The sequence below is a fragment of the Phaethon aethereus genome, assembly GCF_964289735.1.
Source record: "Phaethon aethereus genome assembly, chromosome: 1".
Taxonomy (NCBI): Eukaryota; Metazoa; Chordata; class Aves; order Phaethontiformes; family Phaethontidae; genus Phaethon; species Phaethon aethereus.
In genome coordinates this window covers 62,073,294-62,086,789 of record NC_138575.1, presented here as the reverse complement: position 1 = coordinate 62,086,789, position 13,496 = coordinate 62,073,294, and the positions used below count along the sequence as shown (strand labels likewise).

At 41.2% G+C, this 13,496-nt stretch overlaps 1 protein-coding gene across 1 annotated transcript in view; it reads right to left on the bottom strand.

Annotated features, from left to right (window-relative positions):
* ALDH1L2 (aldehyde dehydrogenase 1 family member L2) overlaps window positions 1–12,807 on the bottom strand; it is a gene marked incomplete at both ends in the record, with an annotated part of 34,662 nt that extends 21,855 nt beyond the window's left edge. Inside the window, 3 exons of the mRNA XM_081997553.1 lie at window positions 3,017–3,251; window positions 5,442–5,583; window positions 12,625–12,807. Coding sequence (XP_081853679.1) covers window positions 3,017–3,251; window positions 5,442–5,583; window positions 12,625–12,807 — 560 coding nt within the window. The remainder of the gene's footprint in view (window positions 1–3,016; window positions 3,252–5,441; window positions 5,584–12,624) is intronic.
* Window positions 12,808–13,496: the final 689 nt, after the last annotated feature.

The window sequence follows — 13,496 nt, the reverse complement described above, 5'->3', positions numbered from 1 at the left end:
AGCTGCTGTGCATGAACATAGCACTGCTTACAATAGACCTGTGCTGATTTACATCACCTCAAGATCTGCCTCTAAATCTAAAGGGAACTTCAGCCACTTAAGATTTCCCAGTTTTCTTTTGGACCTGCATGGGCCTCAGAATGATGGAAAATCAGAGAGAAGCATGTTTAAAGGAACAGCCAGAAATGGAGAGATATATCTTTCCCGCATGCTTTTAACCATTTGTCTGCACACAAACACTAATGCAATTTTCAGTAAGGCATATCCCTTGGCAGTTCATGTTGTAACAGGATCATCTGAGATCTGGCTTATACACATGAAATTTCATTACTAATTGTAAGCACTGAAAACTACATTACTAAAAGGACTAAAGCACACATTCGTGCAGAACAAGGACAAACTCCATAGTCAACTGGGGAAGTTGGCAGGTATAACAAAAGTGAAAGCTTACAGAAGTTTGGCTAGCCCATATCAGATCTTTCACACATTTAAGCAGCATTTCTTCTGTTTTATATTATGTAAAAATTCCACCCTGGTGAGAAGTGGATGTCCTCAGCATGGCACTGGAGAAGACAAAGATATTGTGGCAAATGTCCCCGATGCTGAATAGGTGATAGGATGAGAACTACTGCGCACCCCCTCCTCTGTCCAGGAGCTCCCACCACAGACAGCTGCTAATAACAAAGCTGGAAGAGGCTGTAAAGGATGGAGTGAGGAACCCCCAGAGGCCCAGGGCTCTTGTTTGTGCCTGGTGCCCCTTTAGCCATGCCTAATTCCCACAGGTTTTCTCAGTCACACTGTGAGGGGAAAGGGTCCGATCCGCACTAGGGCTGTAGCCACAACAGATGAAAGAAGTTGTGATGAGAGTAAGGGGTGCGAGGGTGAAACATGAGAATAGTCAGTCAAGGCCAAATCCTAGCTTAGTTTAAAGGTCTTAGGACAATGGCCTTTACCTGAGAAGGGCAGGAGCAGATGCTTACAGAAGGAATATGCAAAATAAAGCAAGACTCAGTGATACACCATTGGGATACATTCTCATTTCTGGAAACCTTCACCTTAGGAACTTCCCAAAAGAAGTATTTTTGGGAAGTATTTGTATCTACAATCTTCCCGTGGAATAGATCTTGATTACCTTTTCCTCCATGAAAGCATCCTTCTAGAGCTCTCCAGATGTGCAGTTCCACAGTTTAATAACAGACTGCATGGAGTAAAAGTACCTCCTTTATTTAGTCAAATCCTACTACCTGATCTCTTTGCTGGCTGCCCCCTAATTTTTGATTAAGAATGAGCAATTGTTACTTATTCACCTTCCCATGTCTTTCATGGTTTAATAGACTGCTAGCATATTTCCTTCCTAATGACCTCTTTTCCACTCTGAAGACTCCTAGATTTGTCTCCTGTCACGTGGAAGCTGTTCTATACCTTTGACCATCTTTCTTAGCCTTTTCTGAAGCATTTCTAGTTCCTTTACGTTCTAACTGAGATGCAGACAGTATTTAAGATCCTTCCATGGTCTCATTTCTGAGTAACAACAATTAACTTAAATTTATTACTGCTTACATATAGTCAGGTTTTTTTTTTTTCCCTTATGTGCATTACTTTATGGTTTTTAACTTTGAATTTGACCTCTCTCTTTCATAATCTCACTTTCACAATCTCACTTTCACATTACAACCCATTTGTGTGGAAAGTGTATTCTTTCTTAGACGTTGAAATCAGAGTGACTGCTCTAAAGTTTCCTGGCTTTTGCTTTCAGCCCTTTTAAAACTGGTATTGCTCTTGCTGTTTTCCAGTTTCCCGCACCAATGCACTCTGAAGGAACAGAAATGCTCCAGGCTATGCCAAATATGCAGAACCTTTGCTTGAAAGTGCCCTGGTCCTGAGAAGAGGTTCTTATTCATTCATCAGTTTATCTAAAATCTCTTCTACTCACAGTTCAGCTCAAGAGAATTGTTCTGACTTATTCTACACAAAGAAGGGCTGTATGGTAGCAACACCTTAAGCTCCTCCATCCTGAATACCTATACAGATTTCCTACTATGGTGTTGTCTTTGATAAGCACCTTTTGCAAATCAAATGCTTATATCGCCCTACATACCTCCCACCTTTAATGCATTTGGGAAAATTGTTATTATTCAATTTTATGCCTTTTTGTTCTTTATTTCTTTTCTGGACTGCTTTACTCTTTCTTTTTTTCACCTCATCTGTCAGATTTTTTGCTCTTTTTTTATTTTACCCACTTGGACACAACTGCCACTTTTTGAACGATTTCCTTACATCTCTAGTAAGTCTCCTTTACTCCCCTGTTTAAGTACTTCAGCTTACCATTTTTTCCATTAAGCATTTACGGAAAACAAAACATGCTTTTTCTTTGAATCTGCAACACTGTATCTTTAGATAATCACCATGCTGCCTGTAAGATTCTTTTAAAATTGTTTCTTCATAATTAGACAATTTCCTATTGAATTTAAACACAGTGATGACAGCATTTCTGTTGTCACACAAATGCTAGATCTGAGTCTACTGGGGTCATTATTGCAGTGTAGTTCTTTCACAGCAACATTTTGAATCTTGCCTTGTGCATTGCTCAGGAGGACAGCAAGATAAGGTTTTATTCTTGTGGATTCTCTTCTTTCTTCTCCCTTCCCATCTCTGAAATCTTGGGCTCTGCATCAAGCCCTGTTGTGACAGTTATTTAGTGTTTGTGAGGGATGAGCTATGAGGGCGGTGTCCTGCCTGTGATAACTCCAGATTGTCGATTTGCCTGTGTGAGTAAAATACATGAATGTACAGATCACATCACTGATCTTCCCAGAATAACAGCTGCACTTGCAGTGGAAATTGTAATGAATCTTAGGCATGAAGTGCAGTTCATGAACGAAATACTCAGCTGCTTCCAAGAAGTTCCTTCAGAGCAGTTGCAAGTCAACATAACTGTGCTAGCATTGACATGAGTAATGGGTACAGACCAACATCCTAATGTGACATACACATAGTTTTGACGCATGAAACTCACCAGTTGATTGCAGAAGCTCCTCGGTGGCGTGGTAGGATGGATGGATGGTAAATAATTGAGCCATGTTTTGGGCAGTCAATAACATCCATGGGGATGAACTGTGTACAGAATGGAAGGACATTTAGTTCTGCTCCAACTGATTTGTAGGCTGCAACTACTTCCTGGATAGGCTTGCCTTTAGCTCTCCATCTGGGGAACTTAAAAACAGGAGTGCCGTCCTTCTCCGCTGCCAGTGCTGAGGGGCAAGAACAATTTTCTTTTTTAATTCACATTTTGTGTTAAAAATTCAAACTTGAAATCAGAGAGATATTGCATGACAACTCAAGGAGATCATCAACTGTTTGATTACAGGGTGCCCTTTGTACTGTTCTGTATGTTGTTTAAAAACCTTTGCACTCGGATATATTTTATTAATTCTGTCTTTGATTCTCGTTCCTACAGCTGATGTCATTCTCAACTTTAAGTCCACTGCACTGACTATTTAACAGTGACACTTCATTTTTTGTCCAGTCATTACATTTGCCTGAAACAGGTTTGCTTTAGCAGAACTTAATTTTTCACTTCAGCAATCTGTATGTGAATATGACTACACACAACTAAGATTCACTCAAGCCAGCAGCATTTTGCCATGTGGAGTAAATAATTACAGATGGTAGAAGCATTCAGTAATTTCTTCAAAATTCTGATTACTGATGCCTGCTGGATATGCTTCCATTTGTGTGTGAGACACACAGCTACATATAAAATTAAGCTTAAAGGTGAGAAAAAACAACTGCATTAATTGCAGAGACAATTTTTAGATGTTTGATAAATTCAGTTGTGCAACTAAATGTTCAGTTTATGAACTCATGACAGAGAGCAGGATAGTAGAGTCAACTCTACATCTGTTGAGTTGTGTGTGTAATAGGAAGAAAGGGGAAAACAAGAAGAGATAGGGAAAATTTACCTAATTTAATTTCTATTTCTAAACACATTTTTGTATTTTTCTTTCTCTCTTTCACTTCTGAAGTTGGAACTTGAGTTTGACCAGAGGCATCTTTAGCCTATTAACCTAGGTCTTAATTAAATACTTACTTTAATATCATTCCATGGACATTAGTGTGTCCTGCAATTGCTTTTAGAAATAAAAATCGTAGCTGTCTGAGGATATACAAACATTAGCAAATTTCACTTGAGACTTAAGCTGTTTGAGTCATCTGGAAGTAAAAAGCAACAAAGGATCTAGTAATTTCTTTTTTTTCATTAGGAAAGCAATAAACTAATTCTATGATTTAGTGAAATTAATAGATGATTGAAATTAATAGATGATTGAAATCAGTGGAAGATTTGCTTAGTTACATCTTCTAGTGTAATAACCATAAAACAACAATTTATATAATGTAACCAAGTATTATGGTATGCTTACAGAGCTGGATAATTGAATTGTCTTTTTCTAAACTAATAGTTGCCTCCTCTAATTCTTCCAAAGAGTGATTAAATCTTTTAATGAGGTAGAGTTACAGAATATAATAAACTTGAGAACTATATCCTAGTTTGGGAGTGCCATAGCCCAGGTAAGCAAAATTTATGTTTGATTATTCTCTCATAAGAGTTCTACAAAAACTTGTCAGGACCTGACAAAAAAAAAAAAAAAAAAAGATGACTTAAGACAACTTGTGGAATGTAGTTTTAATTTCTGATTATCCATAAAGGTATATTCCATTCTGGCACTTCTATTTGCTAATCATATTAACTCACTATTTTTGTGCTACTGGAAAAAAAAAAAAAAGAAGTTACAATTCAGATGATTCCAAAGTAGCTTCTTTGCCACACTGGGTTGGGCTGTATTAAGTACAATTCTTAATACCTGTCAGGCAACAACTCTTTCTTTAGGAAGTCTAGAAAATCCTTATGAATCTTGGCACTAGGAAAAGAGAGAGCAAAGCCTCCTCTACCCTTTTCAATGGGTTTTCCATAGTCCAGGTGGAAGAGAAATAGGCTCTGCAGGTACACTGCTGCATGCAAGCTTGTCAGAAAGGGCAGAAAGCCAGGGATAAACTGTTTTGGCTTCATGCCTTGAGTGTCCCAGACAGCACAGTGAAACAGGTGACAGACATTTGTGCTTGAGTACAGGCTCAGCAGTTATTTGCTTTAAGATACAGATCTAGTTCAGGATGATTACCTCTAGGATGTACATTCAAATAAAGTACCCAGATTAATTTATTTTTTAAATATCATAATGTATGGCCCTGTATGGTTAGAACCAACTTTCACATACTAACTAACAAGGTTAAACCAGTTCTGGGACTTGTGTTTGTTAAAGCATTGTTCTTGTGCTGAATCCAGTGTAATAAAGGCATTCCCATATAGATACCACCTTCTCACGGAAAGGCAAGTTTGTTATGTATGCCGGTAATTTTAAAGTTTGGATTAAGGTTACACTTACCCAAAGGATCAGCTTGTCCATTCTTGTCAGGCACTGTGAATACTCCCACAACTTTATGGCCCTCTTTTATCAGCTTGTTATAAACTTCTTGTCCAAAAATACTTTGACCTATAAGGGCTAGCTTTAGCTTATGTTGATAAGCCTGGTAAAAAGAATTAAAACAAGCCATGTTCTAGGATGCAAAGAAACTATATTGTTGCTTATATTTCTCTCTTGTTCCTGCTTGATCAATGTTCATTTAGATTTAAAATGGAATAGTCTTTTTACCCCAATCACCTTTGAAGGAATATTTTTTTGAGATTAATGACAGACAATGTATAATTCAGAGAGAACACACTTAACACAGAAGTATCATTGATACTGTCACTGATGTTTATATTGCTTTCCCAGTATTTTCATTAGACAGACCCACTGCTTGTTCCAAAAGGCATAGCAGGCTACATAATCTTATTTATAGTCAGAACTAATATGACAAGAAATGAAAATACATTTTTAAAAACAGATACATAAAACAATTTTTCTAGGCATAACTTAGGTGCTTGGAACATGCCCTCTAAATTCCTATGATTAAATGCTGGCATATTATTTGTAGTTAATATGTATAGGCTAAAGAAAACACGCTTGCATTGTTCCTGCCAAGTTAAAGGTAACACTCATCCGTTTGAGCCTCCTACAAGGAAATACTGCAAGGTTCCTTTGTTTGACTTCCACTGCCTTCTGCGTTTGCTCCCCAGTACACTGGACACATGCTTTTAAGCTTCTTCAGACTGAATAGGTGCCAATAACTGCTACAACTTTTTATTTTTAGGATAGTTAGAATCACAACACTACTATGAGATCGGGATATCACACACTGATACATTATTCAAGTGCTTGCACCCTGAGAAAATTACTAGTTCCTTCAGAGTCCCTTTAGATTCAGGGGACAGTTTTGCTCCTCTCTCACCCTACCTCCAGTGCCTCACCTCTAACACCTTCTTTATCCCAGAACTGGTATTCCTGTAGCTGCAAGAACTGAATTAGGGTACTGAAGTAGGGAGGCACTGACCTGACAAAATGCAGCTTATTCTTAACTGGATCTATTCACTGATCTAGTTCATTGCACTGCCACAAGTCCTAACGCAGGTCCAGCGGGGGAGCAGGAATGGGCATGCAGGCACTGGCAGAAGGGTGGAGCTGTCCCTATAAGCAGTGCCTTTACATTTTTCATTAGCTTCTGGAAACTGAAAACTGGAAACCTTAGAAAAACAAATGGCCTAGCAGACCTGGTTATGAATCACAGAGTCAAAGAATCACTAAGGTTGGAAACGACCTTCAGATCATCAAGTCCAACCATTAATCCAGCGCCACCATATCCCTTAAACCATGTCTTGAAGCGCCACATCCACACATTTTTTGAACACTTCCAGATGGTGACTCCACCACCTCCCTGGGCAGCCTGTTCCAATGCTTGACCACCCTCTCGGTGAAGAAACTTTTCCTAATATCCCATCTAAACCTCCCCTGGCGCAACTTGAGGCCATTTCCTCTCGTTCTTTCGCTAGTTACTTGGGACACGAGACCAACACCCACCCCAGCACAACCCCCTTTCAGGTAGTTGTAGAGAGCGATAAGGTCTCCTCTCAGCCTCCTCTTCTCCAGACTAAACAACCCCAGTTCCCTCAGCCGCTCCTCATAAGACTTGTGCTCCAGACCCCTCACCAGCTTCGTTGCCCTTCTCTGGACACGCTCAAGCATCTCAGCGTCCTTCCTGTAGTGAGGGGCCCAAAACTGAACAGTGCCGCGTACAGGGGCACGATCACTTCCCTGCTCCTGCTGGCCACACTAGTTCTGATACAGGCCAGGATGCTGTTGGCTGCCTTGGCCACCTGGGCACACTGCTGGCTCATATTCAGCCGGCTGTCAACCAGCACCCCCAGGTCCCTTTCCGCCAGGCAGCTCTCCAGCCACTCCTCCACAAGCCTGTAGCGTTGCATGGGGTTGTTGTGACCGAAGTGCAGGACCCTGCACTTGGCCTTATTAAACCTCATACAGTTGACCTCTGCCCATTGATCCAGCCTGTCCAGATCCCTCTGCAGAGCTCTCCTACCCTCCAGCAGATCAACACTCCCACTCAACTTGGTGTCATCTGCAAACTTACTGAGGGAGCACTTGATCCTCTCATCCAGATCATCAACAAAGATATTGAACAAGACCGGCCCCAGAACTGAGCCCTGGGGAACACCGCTTGTGATCGGCCGCCAGCCGGATTTAACGCCATTCACCACAACTCCCTGGGCTCAGCCATCCAGCCACTTCTTTATGCAGCGAAGAGTAAACCTGTCTAAGCCACGAGTTGCCAGTTTCTCCAGGAGAATGCTGTGGGAGATGCTGTCAAAGGCTTTACTAAAGTCCAGGTAGACAACGTCCACAGTCTTTCCCTCATGAAGGAAAGGTCCAGACCGAATAAACATAAAACCTTCCCCAAAGCTGAATCTAGTAGAAACCATTCTTAGACAAACCATTAAAGATCCCTCCTCTTACAAGGCCTGAATAAAAGGTAGAAAATAAATCCACATACTCCTCACCTTTATTCTTAAATTCATCTTTCCCAAGTGGACTTTGATTTCCATGTTTCTGAATGACCCATCAGATGCCATAAGCTCAGAACAATAAAGAGGAATCAAAGCACTGTTTGAATATCTTAACCACCAACATTTGCTCTGTATGTTGGCACTTCTATGTTTTTTCTCCTCCCTCCTCTTTTCCCTTTCTTACAGTGGCTGGGACATGAGGATACCCTGACTAAGTGGGTTATTGATTGCATACCAAATGGTCTGGACTGACCATCAGATCATATGACAAATTCTATGACAAACAGAAATGTCCTGAAAAACAGGTTACTCAAAACCGCAATCTCTTTAATTGCAATTCATTTCACAGCTGAAATATTATGGATGTATTTTGCTGTTTTCAGATTACATTTTAGTGCAGCTGGCCTCAGAAAAAGTAGTTATGAAATGGCAGGTTCCATCAGAGGAATATTAAAATGTGCTTTTTATTTTTTATATAAAACAATAGGAAATAACTATTTGTCCAGAGACAGTATTTTCCCTCAGAATGAAACTGTGTAGTAAAGCTGTCCCTGCATTACAGCATTAGTCAGCACTATTGCAACTGTGGTAGTAACAAGCAGTAAGATGCAAAGGTGGACATAACTCAGGCTCTTGCAAAATCAGATTGTTATAGTCAGCTGGTAAAAACCATCTGTGAGACCGGTAATGACGATACTCCTAACCAACACTGCACTGTTGGCAGTAATGCCTAAAATATGTCCCCTATTTTGCTCTTTAATAAAGACAAGACCTTGTTCTGAATTACAATGTGCACAGCTTATCCTTGCAATCTTTGTCTAGCAAGGCCCAAAGGATGCTAGATCTCATTACCAATGCTTTATGACTGATATCTTTGCTTTTACGGCAGAAATGTTGCTGCGTTATAAAAAGTAATCACCAGATTTTCCTAATCACTTAATTATTTTAACTATAGCAGGCAAGTTGCAGAAAGGTTAACCTGCTGGATCACTGAATGTTTGGCATGGTATGAAGTCTTCTGATTTCTGTACAGTGCTGATTTGCAGTGGTAGCCCAACTAGTACATTGAAGAAATATTAAAGATAGTCCAGATGAGAGTTACTTATTCTACTTTTGTCCTTTTGTTAACATCTGTCAGTGAGAACACAAGACTGGAAGGGATCTCCCCCGCTAACAAATCTAGTCCTCTCCCATCACAAGCAATCATGTCATATGATTGCTTCTGTAAATTTATCTGACCTCCATTTTAAGGTACTTTCACTCACTGCTGTCCTCTGTTGCTTTTCTGATACTTGGCTAACCTTCTTGTAATTTGCAGTCCAAATATATCACCACTTTAAGAGCTACTTTTTCTCCACCTATTCAAAAAGTGTTAATAACATCTGCATCCTCTATTCCTAAACTTAACTTTTAGTTCATGTTTCTCTGTCAATAAATCTGATTCTCGTATTACATGGAACCGCATACCAGTTTCGGTTCCAAATCATGAGCTGCTGTAAATCAACATAGTTTCAGTAAAGCTACACGTGCTTAATTTGTGCTAGTTGTGGAACGGAGTCAACAAATGGTGAGAACACAGATTCCAAAGGAACAAAAAATAAAATTGGCAAAACTGAGAAGATTGCAGACTGGTGAAGTCCCATTTCTCCATTGTAGTGCACAAAAAGATTAGCGTGGCAGCAAATCAGCTCTGCAGTCATACACTTATAGAAAGTTACTCAAATGGAGCCTGATTTCAATTCCAAGATGGATCTGGTAATTGTGCTATGACCAGGGATTCTTGGGTTACTTTTCCAATAAATGGTACATGTGTATTGTGTGTTCTATTAACATCTGGCTTAGACGTGGCAACTTACTTGTAGCACATTAATACATACACTGTCACCAGTAAAAAGCAGGAGCCAAACCCACAAGTCAGCCATGCACAGGATTTCTACTGAGTGAAGAAAAGAAATCCCATATGTGGAAGGAGTTGCATGATCAGACCACAAATTCAATCCTTCATTTTTTGTCTTATTTGAAAAATGACAGTTGAGCAACTGCACGAGATCTTATAGCCACTCTGTATCTTCTTTTGGAAATTCTCCTCAAGCATTTTTATATAAGATGAGTTAGACCTGTGAAAGTGGGAAATCATTTTAGAAGAATTTAATGTGGATATAACACCCAATTAAAATGGAAAGCTCTATAAGATTACACAGAAGTGAAAAACAGTTTGGTGTTTTCTTTCTTACAGAAACGGCATATGTTGGCCAGTGTAGCGTTCATCAAGAAGCTGTAGAAAGGAAGCTCATTAAAGAACACCAGAATAATCTTGTTGTTGAATAAAGTGCTAGATGGATACTGGATCATTATCACTAACATCTACAAAGATTAAACTTTTTATTGTTTCTGTCAGTGATGTTAAGAAGTTGTATTAGATTTCTTTTGCAGTTGCCTGCCTGACTACGGACATATAACATTGATTGACAGATGCATGGGGAGGTTAATTAATAGTCATGTAGTATCAGAGTGGATTTTTTGCTGTAATTTTCTAAGATTACCCAATTCCTAGTTATGGCAAACAATGCAGTTCAGTTAGAGAGATCTGGCCTGTCTTTTATGAGTAATCACAGGATAATGTAGTTGTTATGACAGTGCTACCAAAAGATAAGAACTTAGAAAGCTGGTGCTCACTCTACTGTAATTCTGTTATTTTCATTGTTTTAACTTTTATTTTCTTCTTTAACCTTCTATTTTGCTTATATTATAACACAGATTAATATTAATTCTGTTTCCCTGACTCAAGTGCTTCCAATTTGGATGAAGAAAATAAGACAAAGGTAAGGAGCATAAAACGTGATAACTGCTTGTACAAGCAGTCTTATCTTGAATGCTAAACTTGTCTGAAAGTCCATTTTCATTTCACTGCCTCAATATAAAAGCACAGATTTAAGTTCAACTTCCCTATTTAAAAATTCTGGTCATAGCATCTGTTGATACTGTACTGGAATTTGTTCTACAATGGCTCATTAAAAGATATACAGTGTTTTAATGTTTACTTGCATTCTGGTTTTCTGGTTCTGTTTTTCCTCCAAAACACCTAACCAAAAATAAAACTAATAAATAGAATTAAGCACTGCATAAAGAAGCAGCCTGACAAATGCTGGTAACTATCTTGTCAAGTTCTAGCTCCTAAAAATGGAAGACAAATCCAAGAGCTACATTTTCTTCTCTCAGGAAAGTCTAATGTTGCAAAACACATCCACAGGAGAATATTTATTTCATAGATAAAAATAATTTTCTGTTACTGCCTCTTTTGTATATGTGTCTAACGTTCAGTTGGTTATCAGTTTCTAATAAAATTTCTTGAAGGCTAACATTTAGTAACGGCTACTCTGGTTATGAAGCTTACTATCAAAAAGGTTACAATATTTTATTTATTCCATATAAGAATTTAGTGAAGCTAGTAAATATTTTAATGTCACATCTTTTTTACAATGAGTGCAGAATTATGCCTCCTGTGAAAAGCAATACTGCAACTTTATTTCTACTGAGGATCCCCCTACATGTGCTAAATTCCAGTGCCTCCAAATAGAAACCTCTCGTAGAGCCTCCCCTCCTATCTACAAATCTACGGGCAATGTGTTCTCACCAGTCATTCATTCTCATTTTTTGGCACTGCTGATTGCATTTCCAAAAAGCTTGTGTTAAACCTCTTTATTCTAATGCCTTCCATGTAGGTACATTTGGAAGATTGCTGTCCTCACACTAAACTGAGCAGTCAAACATGAAACAAAGCACAGTTTTTAGGAAAGAAAAAAATCTTCTCCCAGCCTCATTCAGCTTGCCCGAGCTACACATCTGGACAATTTGAATTGGGCAAGGCTTTCAGGGAGCAGTTACTTGCAGGAGTTCTGCAGTCTATATATTTAACAGGACATAAAGTATGGCTTGGAACAAATGCACAGAGCTGTAAAAAACTAAACCATGGGGTGCAGAGGAATTTAGGCCATCAGCTTCAACCCTGAGCAACCCACCATCCCAGAGCTACGAACTGGTGATGAGACGGTCACAAACTAAACACTTTGGCTTCCTAGGCCAAAGTGCGGGGCTCCTCTCCGACACTGGGAACGGGCATGGTTCTCCCTAACTGAGAAGGCAACCTTCAGCTTCTCACAGGGCAAATCCAGCGTAAGGGGGGCAGCGAACAGCCACACTCACATTATTCTCGACACACGATTCCTGGGAATTATCACAGCGTCGCTGGTGCCTGCTCCCTGCAGCTTCCAGGCACAACCCTGCAAGATGCAGCGCCCAGATGATGGCTGCGATCCCGCCCGTAGACCAGAGGGGCAAGATGCTGCTTCTGCACCCAAACCAAGCCCTCTCCCGAGCCCTCCTGACCTTCCCGCGCCTGGCCGCTCTTTGCTAAAGCGCCGCAGAGACAATACGCATCACATCCTAAAAAATTCCCCCTCCTGCCACTTCCCCTTCCTTGCTCAGCCCCGGGTTACCCTCCGACCCGGGCGGCACGCCGAGGAACAGCCCCCGCCGTTCGGTCCCGGGCACGGCACGGCACGGCACGGCACGGGGGCCACATCCCCCGCTGCCCGCCCCACACTGCTCACCGCGGCTGTCGTGCAGATCGTCCGCAGCAGCCGGGGGCCTGTCCGCAGCATCTTGCGGAGCGCCGCCGGGCCCCGGCTCCCTTGGCCGCCCGGCGAAGACCGAGCCGGCACCGCGGCGGCCGCGGACCGCCTCGTCTGATGCAACCCGCGCCGATGCCGCTGGCGCCCCGCCAGCGCGTGCATCCGCGGCCGCGGCGGCGCGCCCCCGCCCGGGCCCGCGGCGAAGCCGCGCACCTGCTGTCGCGTCCGTCACTCCCTTAGCGGCTGCACGGCGCGACCGGCCCCGGGGGCAGGGCGGGGGTCGTGCCTCCCCCCCCATTTATAGCCTCGGAGGCGGCAGAGCCTCTGGCTCCGTCCCCTCGCCCGGCGCGGTCGGCGAGACATTCGTGAGAACCTGCTGCGCGAGCTGGAAGATCATGTAGATTATCGACATGATTTTTTACTTTATTGCATGCCAAAAATGCCAGTAATGAGGCTAAAAAATATTAATGACTTTATGGAAGTCCGTATCGCCAACATCACCAGGTATTTTTAAGGCAGCTCATTCTTAATAATTAAAAAAAAGATCTTCCAGCATTTGAGGTCATCTATTCAGGTGTTTCAACTTCAATATTTTTCTAAAGTCACAACAAAATCTTCCTGTCAGAGGTATGGAGAAGATCTTGAAAATATGAATTCAAAGTGCTAAAAAAAATCAGAAGGCAACTGAAAATCACCCCAAAAGGGGTATGAATAGCGAAATCAAAATTAGGCAGCATAGCAGAAGCATAATTGCAAATTGGGTCAGGTTTAAGCCCCAGCAACACTTAACCTTAAAGAGCAAGGGTGGGTAAAAGGCTGAAATACAATCTGTTCCTGTCAAGAAAACAAGG